The sequence below is a fragment of the Cynoglossus semilaevis genome, chromosome 20 (assembly GCF_000523025.1).
Source record: "Cynoglossus semilaevis isolate Cse_v1.0 chromosome 20, Cse_v1.0, whole genome shotgun sequence".
Lineage (NCBI taxonomy): Eukaryota > Metazoa > Chordata > Actinopteri > Pleuronectiformes > Cynoglossidae > Cynoglossus > Cynoglossus semilaevis.
The window spans coordinates 13,823,115-13,839,182 of NC_024326.1; the positions used below are offsets into that span (position 1 = coordinate 13,823,115).

A 16,068-nucleotide genomic window follows, 5' to 3' on the forward strand; every position below is an offset into this window, starting at 1 on the left:
GGGACGGCGCCCCCACCTGGAGTCACTGCAGACTCCACCAGAGTCACCACTGGATCAGCCATACTGGGGCTTCAGAAAAGAGAAAAATAAAACAAACAAACAAAAAGACGCGGTGAGCGGTCCTCAGGAAGCACACGGTCCTGACTGAGGTGACAGACGTTCTTCGTTCTCCTCGGTGCAGTGGGTTCCTCCTCCTCCTCCTCCTCCTGCTCCTCCTCCTGTTCTGTTCTCCCTCACTCTCTTTTACACCCGCTCTGATTTAGCTCTGGGACAAACACGGCTATCTTTAGTAACACCAGACCAGCTGGTCCTGACACAGAACAAAGAACAACACAGGCACCAGGTGAGGTCCGTACCAGCGACCAGCCTCTGGTTTCTACACTGACTCAAGCTCATCAACAGGATTTGATCTAGAACCTAAAAAAAAAAAATAAACAAAAGAACATCTAAGACAGAAGCAGGTCGTGACCCCCGTGTCCAAAACAGGTCCAACATGACTCAAACTTCTTTTCTCTCCAGTCTCAGTCACAACATTTGGTGACTTTTCTGTGGCCTGAGGCACAGGGGGCGCTAGTGTCTGTAGGGAGGTGGAGTCTGAACACTCCTGAGGTTCACAGGTTAGCGTCATCATGACAAAGGTGGCCCAGGATTAGATTAGATTAGATTAGCAGATGTCAACAATCAAATTAGCCAGGTTAGCCAGGACAGCTACATGTTAGCCTGAGTGACAAAACCAGATGCACCTTCCTGTCTGCGAGTACCGACCAACTCTGCTGCAAGTCCAGGATAACGTGGAGACGTGTCACACACACACAAGCCCCCATCCCCCCCCCGCCCCCCACGTACCGTCTGCTCCTTTCCTCCAGTCCATTTGTCCTGTGATCAGCACCAGGGTGGAACCACCGAACAAACTGTCCTTTCCTCCACTCTGAAACGCTGCTCTCCAGGATTATGTAACCCGGCCCCTCCCTCAGGGTTCCTAAAACCCAGGTTTGAATTCTTCTGATGCAGATAATTCCAGTTCAGTGAAGAGAATACAAAAACAATGGCTTCACTACAACTACTGAGCTAGGCTAATATTAGCCTAGCTCCTGGTCGGTGTTAATGTTGTCAAACGTTTTAAAATGAGCCTCTAATCCTTCTATTTAATTAAATGACCAGATTAAAAGCCAACAGTTTTAGACACCGATCATAGGAGAACCAGAACCAGAGTGAGGTCCAAAAAAAAAAAATTAAAAATATTAGGAAAAGGAGTTCCAAATCTGATCAAAGAGAGAGTCGATAACACACCAGGACTTTCACTGATAAGAAACAGTAGAAAACAGACCCACAGTCATTTTAAAAATAAAGCTCCAACATTTTTTAAAAACATGGTGAACCACATAGTTTAACAGGTTTGTAATGTATCATAGCAACAGTGAACTGGTGAATTAGACTTCACTTTTAATGAACAATTGCACAATTAAGTAACCGTTCTGTGGACTGACAGTAAGTAGTACACGCGTGTACTTCACAGTCGGCGTTGGGAGTGGTCCAAAATACAAACGAACATTTCGTTCCCTTGATTTTTCTAACTATCAGAACGCCCTTTGATCCATGACACATGAACACGTGAACCTCCAGGAGTCCGACCTGCACCGGTCGGTCACATGCAGTTATTCACTTTGCCACAAGGGCTACGAAAAAATAAATAAAACTGGTATAAACGTCCACAGACTGCAGGGACTGACTGGAGTATCTGGTATCAGCGGTCGACACCAGGGCTAACGCTAACACTGCTAACACTGCTAACTCTGTGTGTGTGTGTGTGTGTGTACACTGTGGCCTTTAAAGGACAGAGTGTTCTCAAACATCGTTCTAGAACACGTCTCCTATAGACTGTCCACACACACACTAAGCCACGTGTGGCTGTGGGTGTGTGCGAGTGTGTAAAGGGGGGGGCGGGGTGGACACACTCAGTCAGAACTGTAAAGAACAAATGGGAGAATCTGATATTTAATCGACCAGTCTTTGGCACAAACGGTTCAGACACGGGGGGGGGGGGCAAGAACCTAATCAATCCACAATCTTTAGTGTTCTTGAACTGGAACACAAACACCAACGGTCACTAATCTGCCTGGAATATTACAAAGATATTCACGACAGCCACGATTCGATTAAAAAAAAACCCCGCTAAAAAAAAAATACAGGTAAAATAGGGATTATAAAATTAATATAAAAACCCACAGAAACACCCAAAGTCACACAAGGCCCATTCTCGGCAGCAATATACACATATTCGCCTCAAAAATCGACAACAACACTGCTCTCCCTGGTCGCCATCTTCCAGACCCAAGCCCCGCCCACCAATCAAACTGACACGTGAACTCTCTACGAGGGGGCGGGGACCAACAGTCACGGAGACGAGCGTACACACACACACACACAGACGCGTTCGTGCTGCCGCTGCTGTTAGAGACCGAGTCCAGAGGACAAACCTCCGTTTGGAAAAAAGCACAGACCGCGAGACTAAAGTGTCCAATTCACTGTCTGTTTCACTCACACCTGAGGCGCCGTCCCAGCGGGACACAGCCGGAGCCCGGGGCTCCAGAACAAGCTCGGACGTGCGCCTCACTTTGGTCCTCCATCATTTTATTGACAGGATAATGACAGATTTTAGTGTTTGATGCCGTTCCACCTCAGATAGAGCCGCGAGCTACAGAAACACGGAGGTGAGGGATAAGCCGCGGATCCGGCAGATTAATGGCGGCCCCAGAAACAACAGCAACAACAGCAGATGCTGCTTTAAACCGAGCGACTGATAACGTTCATATTTTAAAACGCTGTGAGGAGTGATGACGTCATCTTATCGGACGACAGACGCAGGTTGACTATATTATTTTGACAGATATTAGCGGCAGCAGTGGACGAGCAGCAGCGTGACGTACCTTTAGCTTTCCCCTGAGCTTTAGCTGCGTTTTTCTTGGGCGCCATTATCGGACGTCTCTCCAGAAAGAGGAGGCGGATGAAAAAGAGGAGTCGAGGAGCTGTTTCTGTGGCTGAAAGGAACTCCTGATTCCTTCTCCTGCCTCATAAAAGTCACCACGGGCACAAAACACGGCCCTCTGTGATGACTGAAGGTTCCCTCCGCCAATGAAGGCTGCGTGACGTCAGGCCAAGGAGGTGCGGTACAATTTGTGTCGACCAATGGACGTCGAGAGGCGTCACAGGCCTTTATTCAACCGTGTGGACCATCGTCAACAGACCACGCCCCCTCCCGGAGATCCTCTGGAACGTGGCAACCTGAGGCCCCGCCCACATTGTAACAACACAACTCACATGAGGACCCACACAAAAACAGACACACACTCGTTACGCAACGTTCTTTCAACGCGCACGTTGTGCACGGAGCCTTTTAACTGCTGACTCAACAGTGACGACACTTTACTGCGTTTTAATCGTTTATTTAATCCCTTCTTATCGTAATACGTCACCATCAGAACATTTTCATAGCAGGAACTGAAAGGTTCAGCACCGACTGTCTGTGTTCACACCGAGGTTCAAACATCTGGACCACATCAAACAAAATACTGGGCCACATAATGAATGAGACCCACACATTTAGCCCAGTTTCTAGCCTCATCTGCTCGTCTGTTCACAGGAATATCATATGAAAACGCTGGAATGTGACTTTAAAGATCTTTGTCAGAAACACACAACTATCACCACACACACACACACACACTGCAGACGATTTGGTTATATTTAGTTTTCTGTTGATGACCGAGGGAGGGGGGGTAAAGGGGGGGTGGACTTTCACAAGGTGTTTATTTACATTTACATTGACACAATCACTTTGGTGGAGTAACGCTGGGGGCGCGGGGGGGGGGGTCAGTGATCCAATCATAGATGACAACAGAATGTTATTAGTGTGTGTGTGTGAGAGAGACCTGGTCACAGCTGGTGGACTGCTGTGGTCACGGCCAGTCTTTACAATGTTTGTTTGTTTTAGATTTAATCACTGAGAACAGCTCTGATCCGGGGTGGGGGGGTCTGGGGGGGACACCGTCCTTGAAATGTTGTTATATTCCTTTAAAGCACTGGGGAGTTCTCCAAATATAAAAGAGTGTACTGCTGGTGGAAGTCGAGCTCCCTCTAGTGTTGGGCTGTTGTTTTTGCGCCTGTTGTCAATTCACTTCCTGGTAAAATAACGGTTAAATAAAAACAAACAAACAAACAAACAAAACAAACAAACTGCCGTTGCTGATACAGTATCAACTGTTGTAACCAACCAACCAATCAAAACAGGCCCTGCTGGTCCACGTTGTCCTTCCTCTCAGCGTGGTCTGGTGGGCTAACAGGTGGGGCCCCCTGGAGGATGACATAAGACGACTATCAGCAGGTGGACTCGCTGCAGTACAGGACAGGACGTGTCTCTGATAAGGGCTGTGTACAGTCTCTGTGGGTCAAAGGTCAAGAATGGTCGACTGTTACAGTAGCGCCTTCAGAATTAGCTGTTCCAGGTCAACACTGCCACCTACCTGGTGAATGTTGTAATCTCCTTGGGATAATTACTAGACCAGAGCCAATAGTACTTTATTATCAGTAGTAGTAATAGTAGTAGTAGTAGTAGTAGTAGTAGTAGTAATGGTATTACACCGACTGAACAAAGTTAGTGAAACACATTTCTTCCGGTCAATACTTTTACAATAATCCACTCTGGATGTTTGATTCTCTCACGTTGTTTTTAATGTGTCTCTTACTTTTCTTAAAAGGTTCTTTCAGCGACCGCAGCAGTTTGGTGCAGCATTTTCTCTCGTCCCGTGTCTCCCTCTTGTGGCCGTTTTGGGTAATTTCCCCATCTGTCCGCTTGATGGAGCCCGGCGGGTGCAGCTGTGGTTTTGCTGGGAAGATAAAGATCACTTGTCATTTCTAAATAATTAGTGAAATAATAACCACACTGCTGCTGAACTTCCACGGTGCAGGATGAATAAAGTCTGATCTTATCTCTTACCTTATTTAACCAAAAGCTAATGCTAACAGTCAGCAGTTCCACCATGTGACCAGCAGCTGTGATGTTGCTCCAGGCCGTTCAGGAACAGTTGGGTAATATTTAGCTGACCGACTGTTTACTCTGCTCAGAGACAGACTCGACACTGAAGCACATCGAGTCAACAAAGACGTGAACTTTAATCGGCCCGTTAGACAGACTAACTGAACTAATCCAAATTAAAACAAAGGTCAAGGTCATCAAGGCCTCGCAGTGACCAACAGACCGAGAGGTCAGCTGACTTTTGATTTGGTCTGGACAGGACTTCTGTGTCTATAGAAAATAAATAAATAAATAATGTAACTTGTAACCTGTGAAGACATGACCCGGCACCAAGTCTTGGTCTGGGCCCCTCTGGTTGAGCACCACTGACTTAGATGATACTGAGCCGAGCGAATCCAATGAGCTTGACGTGATCGGCCTTTTCCGACTTGTCCACACCTGACACCAGTTTGAAGGTCAGGTCTTTGTTGAGTTCAGGATTGTCAACAATCTTTTGCAGGTTTGCAGCAATAACCACAAAGTCCCTACCGTCCACTAGGGAGGCCAACACCAACTCCTGAGTCACCCCATTGGCCGAGTCTTTCCCAGGCATGAACTCGAACTGAATGTCATTGAGTTCCTTCTTGGCGTTCCTGAGTCTCAGGAGGAATCTCATGGGACCGTCGGAGCCGGCCGGACCAGTGGCTACATGCGAAGGATTTTCTGGGGTCGGAGCGCCCCCAGCTGGCTGCTCTGCACTCAGACGGCTGCCACATGCTACACAGCTGTTCTCCAACAACCAAGACGTGGCTCCCTCTGCTGGTAGGTCAATGGCGTTGTTCAGGGTCTCATCCTTCTGCGCTACCAGAGCTTGGACCCCCTTCATCTCGTCTCCCGGCTCATCATCACTCCACTCCCAGCTGTTGTCCTGCGTCCTTGGAGGGTAGTTACTGGATCCCGGCGCACAACACTGGGTTTTCGAGGGCCATTTGCGACGAAGCTTCTCCTTCAAATACTTGTTGTTCATAGCTTTGGTGAAGAACTTGTGTTTGGCCAACTCTGCCGCCGTCGGCCTTTTCTCCGGATCCTTCTGTAGACACAGGGCGATCATTTGCCTGAAGGTCTTACTGTACTTCTTCACCATTTCCTTGTCTCTGATGCCCGTCTCCAGACAGGGGGGGTCATGGTGCACAGTGTACATCATCACCTTCATCGGTGGAAATTTGGAATACGGTGTGGCCCCTGTGGCCAGTTCAATCGCCGTTATTCCAAAACTCCAGATGTCGGCCTTGAAGTCGTAGCCTCGATCGTGCTCCATGACTTCGGGGGCCATCCAGCACAGCGTCCCCACAAATGTCTTTCGGACCTTGTCCCTCGTCATGTCCCCCTTAGTCGCCAAAACTGCACACACGCCAAAATCGGCAATTGCAACAGAGCCATCTTCTCCGAGAAGAATGTTCCCCGCCTTCAGATCCCGGTGGATCTGCCCATGTTTGTGGAGGTAGTCCAGCCCCTCCAGGACCTCCTTCAGGATGGTGGCGATGCTCTCCTCGTCAAACACTCCGCTGTCGTGCTCGCCCCGAGAGATGACGTGTTTGATGATGTCCAACACGGACCCGCCGCTGAGGAGCTTCATCACCAGCCACAGCTCGTCCTTGACCACGAAGGAGGTCAGGTAGGACACGATGTTGGGATGGTGACACTGGCTCAGAGACTGGATCTCTTTGTGGAGCACTTCCATGCTGGTCCCACACTCCAGGTTGAAGCGTTTGATGGCCACCTTCTCCTTCCTGGGCTTGCAGAAGGCCGCGTACACGAACGCAGAGGCTCCTCTTCCCAGCACCTCGTGGACTTCGTAGTCGTCTCTGTTGGTTGACCAGGACTGAGAGGTCTGTTCTTCCGCCATGACATTGTTGTTTGACGGTGGAAACCAAACACCTGAAGATGATGTTGATGTTTTCTAGTCAGTGATTGTGTTCCAATACTGCCATCTTCTGGATCAAGTCTTCCTCTTTCTTTCATTATAGACGCCGGGACATGACCACCTGATCTAACGATGGCTGCTGCCTTTGATCTACTGACGCCATATGAGATCAAAGCCAGGTGAGTTCTTTGCTCTCGTCAGTGTTGAGGACCTGGTCCTGGTCCTGGTCCAGTATCACAGGTGTTGGTACCAGATGCCGTGGTCTGGTCGCCATCTCAGTTCGGGTGAATTCGACTGCACCACCTGCGATACATGTTTATTACACCACACTAAACGGTTGTGTTTTGAAATAAATCGACTTCTCGTCCTGTCTGCGATTGTCTGTGTGGGACGGTCGTAACTTTTCCGACCCCTCCCCCAAAAGGTTGAACAACCTTCTACCTCTCAAAGCCCACAGCAGCTGTTAGCCTTAGCCTTGAGCCACTCTCAGCCGACGCTGGGCGGGGCACGACCGGAGGACCACGATGAGTCATCACTTATGAAGACAATACATCAAAGGCAGTTGAGATTCGATCAAAGGCAGCTCCTTGAGACCAAATGGACCAGAATTTAGGAAAACCACAAGCACAGGTGTCATGGCCGACGAGCAGCCCTCTCAGTCCTGGTCCAACGACAAGGATGACTACGAGGTGGGGGAGGTTATCGGGAGAGGTGCCTTCACCGTTGTCCACGCGGCCTACTGCAAGGCCACAAAGGAGAAGGTGGCCATCAAACGCATCAACCTGGAGGGTCAGACCTGTATGGATGCACTACAGACAGAGATCCAGTCTCTGAGCCAGTGCCGCCATCCCAACATCGTGTCCTACCTGACCTCCTTCCTGGTCAAGGACGAACTGTGGCTGGTGATGAAGCTCCTCAGCGGTGGGTCCGTGTTGGACATCATCAAACACATCATCTGTCGAGGCGAGCATCATAATGGAGTGTTGGACGAGGAGAGCATCGCCACCATCCTGAAGGAGGTCCTGAAGGGGCTGGACTACCTCCACCAGAAGAACGGACAAACCCACTTGAACTTGAAGGCGGGGAACATTCTTCTAGGGGACGATGGGTCCGTGCAAATTGATGACTTCCGGATAAGCGCCTTTCTAGCAACAGGGGGTGCTGTTAAGAGGCACAAAGTCAAGAAGACGTTTGTGGGGACACTGTGTTGGATGGCCCCAGAGGTCATGGAGCTGGTGTGTGTCTACGACCTCAAGGCCGACATCTGGAGTTTTGGAATAACTGCCATTGAACTTGCCACGGGGGCACCACCATACCACAACCTGCAGCCTAAGAAGGTCCCAAAGTTGATTTTACAGAAGGACCCCCCCAGTCTGGAGACGGGCGTCACAGACACGACCATGGTGAAGAACTACAGCGAGTCCTTCAGGCACATGATCTCCCTGTGTTTACAGAAAGACCCTGAACTGCGGCCCACGGCTGCCCAGCTGCTGGAACACGAGTTCTTCACAAGAGCCGTGGACAACAGGTTCCTGCAGGAGAAGCTTCTACTGACGGGTCCCACCGTACCAGAGCACTGCGTTCCCAGCCTGAGCGGCACCCACCACGGGACGGAGGCCAGCTCCTGGGAGTGGAGCGACGACGAGCCGGAAGACGACAGTGAGGAGGAAGGGCGGAGGGAGGAGGAGAACGCTGCGGCAGACTCCCCCAAGAGTGAGGAGCAAACAGGTGAGGACCCTCCCACACAAACAGAGAGTCCACCACACTCACCCGTACCGCAGGATCCGGCGTTAGCCTGCGATGACGCTGCCATCAGCCTCATCCTCAGACTCCGGAACTCCAAGGAGGAACTGGTGGACATCCGGTTCCAGTTCCTCCCCAGCAGTGACACGGCCAACGGCGTCTCTCAGGAGTTGGTTTTGGCCGGACTGTTGGACGGCAGGGACTTTGTCATTGTTGCTGCAAACCTGCAGAAGGTTGTTGACGACCCTCAAGTCAACAAAGACCTGACCTTCAAACTGGTGTCTGCGGCGGGGGCGTCTGAAATCCCTGATTGCGATAAACTGATTGGGTTCGCTCATCTCAGTGTCGGCTGACGACGGCGCAGCGCACCCTGGAGGTCTTTTAGAGAAGCTAACATTCTATCGATGTGCTGTAGGATCAGGTTTCATTAGACACTGGAGAGTAGAAGCTCCAGAAGATCTCAACATTGAGTTCCAGCAACCGATGCTTTGATACTAGTGGTTTTCATGTAGGAACAGAACTAGGACCAGGATTCTACAGATCTTGGGTCAAAACACGCGTCTCCAGCCAAAGACAAATGAAACAACAACAGTCTGTGAGACTGCACTGACGGCCTGGTGGTCAAACGGAAGCAGTTGTTGCATCACCGTCAGTTAGCTGTGGTTCTGATGAGCCGCAGGTTAAATCCGACTCGTTCCGTCTACGCACCGTTACATTACACAAGCGTAGCCCGTTGAAATGTGAAGTTGCGCGCCCGGGTTCCGTCCGTAGACAGAACCACGACTCGTTCTGGTAGAAGTCGGTCTTTGAAGACGGCTTCGTCTACAACATCAATAAACGTTGAACTATTTCAGACAGTAGACAGGTTCACAGACGTCTGTAGAACCGCAGGTTGGTCTCCATCGCCAGCTTGACCTTTTCACCTCTTTAAACCCTTTTCTGTTTCTGACACCTTCTAAACAGGCACCTTTTTTCCTCCACAGGTGGAGATTCTGACACCTTCTAACCAGGCACCTTTTTTCCTCCACAGGTGGATGGAGGTCAGACGAGGCTGGTGACGACGCCGCTGCTCCACTGTGTGAAACTCTGATTTTTGAATTTCAGAAAAGTTATTAATTAAAAATGTAGAAACAACTGTTACAGAACACAGGACTGTTTCTTTTTTTTAAATTGTTTTATAAATGTGTGGAAAAAAAGGATCCTGGAAATAAGGTCAAAGGTCAACAGCAGGTTAAGGTCCACAGTTCAGGACAAAACCAACAATAAACCATTGGAGAACCTTGAATCAGTCACGTGACGTCCATCACGCTGGTCACATGTCCAGTCCCAGGACACCCCTGGACCTCAGGTCCACGACGGCGGGGGTCGATCGGAGGTCATCCAGTATCTGTGGTCCTATCAGGCCTGGGTCGACCAGTCCACGTGGGATTGATCCCAAGAGCGGTCTAAGAGAATGTTTCACCAGAATAACTGGTACGGGTCAAAGGTCAGCACTAACTGGTCCACGTCCTGGTGTCCTGGTGTCAGTGCAGCTGCTGGGTCGGGGGAGACTGGTACCAGTCTGTGACAGGGCAGAGCAGCAGAGATGCTGAAGGATAACAGTTAGCTTTAGCTAAGAGATAGCCAACACACAAAGTATAAAACCTCTCACAGGTTAGCCAAGAAAGAGGAAGAGGCTAGGAAACGACAAGAAACATTTACAGGAAAATTAGGTAAAAAAAAAAAATCTGAAATCTCTGGCTAACAGATTTAAAAAGAAGAATCAGTAAATTGTGATGATGAGGAATGGTGTGTTGTCCAGCAGGTCTTTGATCAGGAGATGACTGGCTTTAGCCTTGAGATAAGTCACAGCTAAAGGTTAGCTAAAGAGAGACAAAAAAATGTTTTCCCCTGAAAGCCGTTTTGATGTCTGAAGATGTAACAGCTGATGATCAACTGGAGTCTCACAGTTGAGGACTGCCTCTAGAGGGCGCCACAGTAGGTCCACGTTAACAAAAACAAAACAAAAGCACCTTGACGGCGAGGGCTCATCCGTCTGAGAACGGTTCTTCCTGTGTCCCGTCCAATCTGAGGCAGTCTTCAGGAGCCACGGCCACATCCGCCGTGGGGTGGACGGAGATCTGCTGCAGGAGCCGCTCTGACTGGAGCAGGTGATTGGTCCAGTGGCCACAGGCCTCCTCTATCCCAAGACCCTCGCCTCCGTACTCTGGAGGCAGGACGTCCGGTGAGAAGAAGTCGCTCAGAGTGTCGTGGAAGTCCGCGCCGTGCATGTGGATCTGCCGACGACACCAGAACTTTATGGTAGCTAACAGAAGCTAGCTACGCTTTAGCTAAAGGATGAGAAGTGTTAGCTGATACTGACAACGTAATGTCGCTAAAGAAATCACATAAAAAGCATAAATAATAGCGCTAACCCTCTGTTTTATCTTCTCGGGCAGGAAAGGTCGGATCATGGCGAAGACGGGTCGGAAGAAGATGGGCTCGTTGACCAGGTGGATTCCCCGAACCTTCAGTGGAAACGAGTCCTGTGGTGAAACCCAGAAAGGTTAGCTCAGGTGGAACCTTCTAGACCAGTGGTTCTCACGTACCACGGTTTGAGAACCACTGTTCTAGACCTTCCCGTTCACTCGGACTCTTCAGACAAGACCTACCGACAGAACAGAGGAGATCATTCTGCCCAGGGAGGGGTTAATCTGCAGGGCGTGTCCCAGGCTCCACCCACTCAGGTCGAAGATGACTTTCAAGCCCCGCCTCTGCGTCTGCGTCTCCATGGAGATAAGTTCTGACGTCATCAGGCTGACCCTAAAGACCTGGAAGGCCGACCAGTCCTTGGGGTTCCACTGGCCTGGAGTTGGACGGACAGACGGGGACAGAGGTCAGCAGATGGACACGGTTCTACTTCTAATACCAGCCGTCGTTCCACTCGGCACTGACCGATCCTGTAGACCAGGACTCTGCTGCCGGCGTGATCCCTCCGCGGCAGGACGGTGTGATAAGACGAGGCCAAGAGTCCCAGGACGGAGGACGGAGACAGACAGCCGCTGATCTCTGGACTGTCCTTCCTCCACCGCTGGTAGTTCAACACCAGCTGCAACAACAACAACAATCAACGTTCAGGTGTTTGACCATCACCTACAGGGGGCGTCGCCTTCAGACCACGGACGCTCCAAACTGCTGAAAAATAAGACAAACTAAATAACAGTGTGACCAGTCAGGCGCCCCCTAATGGTTCAACCATGCACTGTCCTGTCAACAGGTCTTCAATGAAATTCCAGCAGTTTGGGGCCTCTGATGTTTTCTTTGCACATTCGCCACCTAGTGTCTGAATTTAATACAACATGAAGCAGGTTCTAAACCAGAACGTCTGAAAACTCTGGACTCAAATGAACCAACCGTCAGGTCACGATGGGACTGATGTTAAACCTAGGTCTAAAGGTCACAGAGGTCAAAGTCACCTGTGTGTGACGAGAGAATCCAGTCGTTAAACAAACTCACTGAAAATCAACAGATTTCACTTTTAGATTATTTTAACTTTATTCCCTGAGTCCCAGTTCTAAAACCCTGGTACCCCCCCCTTTACTGACCCCCCCTCCCCCCATGACCATACAGATGATAGCTGAGCTGATCCAATGACAGATCAGTGTTTCTACATCACTGAAGTGTTTTTGTCCCAGCGTCACTGATGTAATCAGTTTAAGGAACTGACACAGAACAGATGTGGTCAGACCTGATTTCTCAAACTCCACTGCAACATCGCGACAAAAAAACAAAAAAACAAAAAAACAATAGTCCAAAATGTAATAATAATAAAAACACAATAAATCAATAAATGAATTAATCACTAACAATAACTGGGCAACTTAATTAGTAAATATAAAAACATTGAGTCAACCTAAAAAAAAGCTACTTAACAGATTGGTACGAGCTAAGCTAGCTAGAAATAAAGTACTGAAAAAAAAAAAAAGACCTTAAAATAGAAGGGAAAAATAAAAAGCCCTAAAAAAATAGTTAAATGTTGGTATAACTTTAAGTGATTTAAGGTACCATTATTGGGCCGCGGGCCTTATGATGATGATTGTTGTTGTTATTGTTGTTATGTATGTGTTTATAAAGTATGAACCAGTGTTCAGAAAAATAACATGGAATCGACGTCATTATTAATGAGTTCATACTTTTAAAACCTACAACAAGTAAACAAGTAAAACTTTTCTTCTACAGAAAACACACACACACACACACACACGCGCACACACACACCTTCAGCGACTGCTAACTGTCGAAGTCTCTGGCCCGCAGGAACCTGATGAGGAAGCCGTCAGACAGCGTCCTGACAGCGGGGAGCTCCTGCAGCGCTCGCCGCCTCAGCTCACTCACGGGCGGCCGCAGCTGCGGAGCCTCGTCCGGGAGTTCGCTGAGCTCGGGCCCGTTCATGTCGCTCCGTGGTCCTGTTACACTGCACTACTGCACGGGGGCAGGAGCAGGAGGGGCAAGCGCAGGGGTGAGAGTGAGCAATAGGTCATTTTGAAATTTTTTTTTTTTCTAACTTAAAGGAACAGTGCAGAGGCTCTCCAACACCACCAGGGGACGTTAGCTCCCGCCCCCGATCCTCGGTCTAGTACATAGTGCAACTCCAACTGTAACGACAACATTGACCAGTAGTGGGCGTCGTTCCATAATGATCAGATCAGTTACAGAATTTGTCATTACGCCAACAAGTGGAAAGATTTTAAATTCAAAAACATGAATCAACAGAAAAAAAAAAATAAAGAAAAGTCTGTCTGTTTCCATTTATCTCCCAGCGCAGTTACAACATTCACCAGCAGAGGGCAGGGTTGCACCACAGACAACTCTGCAGTGTGGAGACATCAAGCCATTCACTCACGTTCACACCTGTGGTCAGGTCCATCCACACTCTGGTCTGGAACCTGTGACGAAGACGAAGGAAAACAGGAAGACGCAGAGTCACTTTATATGTTGGAACTGTTTTTACTGGAAAACTGTAACAGAAACTGGTGCCACAACGGCCACAGCACAGTCGCCGAGCTCACCGCGCCGCCAGAACCAACCAAACAGGAAGTACACGACACCGTCAGCTCTGACTCGATGGAACTAAAACCAGACGTGAAGTTCTGGGTGACAACATGAGGAGCGCGGTCCAGGCTGAGGTCCTGCTGCGTTTGTGAGCACGTTGATCCTCAGCTCATTAAGAATCTTCTTTTCAGAGTCAATTCTTCCACAAAAAAAAAAAAAAAAAAAAGACGTGGATGATTGTACCGTCAGCATGGCTTCTTCAGGTGTCGAATAAAACTGGACCAGGGTCCAGGTCCTGGAGGGGACCCCACACAGACGATCTGTCGGACTGGGGGATGATGACGGGGCCTTGGGTGTGTGTGTGTGTGTGTGTGTGTGTGTGTGATCAGAAGGCTAACAGCTAACGCCTGTTTCTGACCTCACCTAAAAATCCTCTTCATTATTTCATAAAATCTGTCACAATCACATGGCACAAGTCGAATGTTAGCTAGCTGAATGATAGTTAAACACAGCGTTAAAGACGGCGACGACACCAACAAAGCTAGGCTAAGCTAAAATTAGCACGGTAGCAGGTTAGCTAGCTGAAGACAGCAGACAAATGAATGGAATAAACCTAAGAGACAGCGGTAACAATTAAAATGGTAATTATAACAAAAGTGAATGTAAGTAAAAGAACCAAATCAATTAACGGTTAGTTGTTGTTGTTTTTGCTTATGAACGGTTAGCGAAATAGTTAACTTGCTAAAGTAAAAGTGAAAGCTTAAAAAAAGTTTGAAATGAATCCCATTAGGAAAACGAGTCTTTGAATTCAGTTTATCTTTGTTTGCCAAGAAAACAAACAAACAAACCAAAAGTTTGAACACAATTTCTGAGCCACAGAAACTTGGTTTAAATATTTAAAAGGTTGAAGGTGGAGTTAAACGTGGAGTCAAACGTGGAGTTAAACGTGGAGTTAAACGTTAGCCACAGCATGAGTGAAAGGTAAATAAAAGTCACGTTTCTTTGCTAACAGAAAACATTAAAAAGTAGCCTAGCATGGCTAATGTTAGCCAAAAATAAAGGAACAAATATTTCTCAAGGAGTAAGCCGCCAGGTCCCAAACAGGGTGCTTGTGCCCCCTGATGGACATGACAAGGACTTACAAGAACATGGTGGTCGAGGAAGGAAGAGGGAATTTTATCTTCCAGAAAAATAGGAATGAAACAGGAGTCTACGTTAGAAGAGGGATTTATTTTGGCCTGCAAAATAGTCAGGATGTCCAGGGGACACCTCGAGTTCGGGGGTCGGGGGGTGGGGGGGGTGAGGGGGTGGAACTAAAATCCTCAGAACGTCACTTCACCTCCTCAACAGAAACAGAAACAGCTGCTGCTGCTGCTCAGTATTTCTGACTCAAATATAAAGTAGACAGAACTGAAATACAGCGGAAAATTGTTTAGCTTCAGTTTGTGCCCCCCCCCCCCCCCACAGGAAACTAACAAAGCTGTTTTTTTTTTTTTTCATTTTCAAGTTCAATGATGCAGTGGAGCGCCCTCTGCTGAACTGCAGTGAATGTGTCTAGGGTGTGTGGTCATAGTCTGACTGGTACGACTGAAAAGCAGAGTTGGAGTTTAGTGCAAAGTTCATCAAAATAAGGAGCAAAAGAAAAACAATCAAACAAAAACCCTGAACTGTCCCTTTAAGGCTGGCTCCAGGGACTTCTGCTGGACCTCAGACGGTCTGTGGAATGTCATGTTACATCAGGGCTCACCACCGGGGACAGAGTGAGGAAAAAACAAAACACAAAAACCTTTTCTCTGTTTGGACTAAAACAGAGACAACAACTGGTCCACACGGGGACGGGAGACGTCAACACAGTGGACAGAGACGGGGGGGGACGGGGGAGGGGGACTGACCATCCTGGTGTCTGGGAGTTTGTACGTGAGGTCCATTGTCTTCACCTTTATTTTCCCCACAGACTCAGACGTTCGTAGGAATGTTGTGGTGGAGCGTCCAATCAGAGCACAGAGACACCAGAGCCGACCTTCAGAACCACGGAGGTCCAGGAGTGGCTGTGTTTGAGGGTGACAGACAGGCCTCCACCCACGTGTTGATCCTCACCTCCATGGTTTTGTATCAGGGAGAACTGAGAATTCCTGTCCAGCGGTTTTAAAAACTCTCTCCAAACATTTGATCAGGGTTTTAGGAAACGAGATAAAAAGAAATCCTTCTTCAAACCACCTGACCCGGTGGACCAGCGGGGTCACGACCCGGTGGACCAGCGGGGTCACGACCCGGTGGATCAGCGGGGTCACGACCCGGCTACACCACTGATGGAAAAGTTCTGTCTCAGCCTGAGTCCTGCTGCTGTTCCATGGTTTCA

General features: G+C 48.7%; 2 protein-coding genes and 1 pseudogene across 3 annotated transcripts; 1 reads left to right on the forward strand and 2 right to left on the reverse strand.

The window, feature by feature from the left end:
* Positions 1–2,986: 2,986 nt before the first annotated feature.
* On the reverse strand, positions 2,987–6,955 carry LOC103396761 (serine/threonine-protein kinase OSR1 pseudogene; annotated as a pseudogene).
* Positions 6,956–7,537: 582 nt separating this feature from the next.
* LOC103396760 (serine/threonine-protein kinase OSR1-like) lies at positions 7,538–9,823 on the forward strand. Of its 2 annotated transcripts, XM_008334981.3 has the most exons (2): positions 7,538–8,663; positions 9,709–9,823. In XM_008334981.3, the coding sequence occupies exons 1-2, from the start codon at positions 7,571–7,573 to the stop codon at positions 9,792–9,794; spliced, it is 1,179 nt and encodes a 392-aa protein (XP_008333203.1). In that variant the 5' UTR covers positions 7,538–7,570; the 3' UTR covers positions 9,795–9,823. The 2 variants fall into 2 exon arrangements, with proteins under 2 accessions (XP_008333203.1, XP_024922021.1); XM_025066253.1 differs by lacking the exon at positions 9,709–9,823 and having other exon boundaries at positions 7,538–9,468.
* Positions 9,824–9,837: 14 nt separating this feature from the next.
* ttpa (tocopherol (alpha) transfer protein) lies at positions 9,838–16,062 on the reverse strand. Its single transcript, XM_008335042.3, is given in 5 exon segments — positions 9,838–10,954; positions 11,093–11,203; positions 11,330–11,523; positions 11,613–11,766; positions 12,936–16,062. Coding segments are annotated over 5 exon segments (882 nt in total). The 5' UTR covers positions 13,110–16,062; the 3' UTR covers positions 9,838–10,705.
* Between the last annotated feature and the right edge of the window lie 6 nt (positions 16,063–16,068).

What these genes read in the sequence shown, in the direction of transcription:
- LOC103396760 (XM_025066253.1), top strand. Translation starts at nt 7,571, where the DNA reads ATGGCCGACGAGCAGCCCTCTCAGTCCTGGTCCAACGACAAGGATGAC.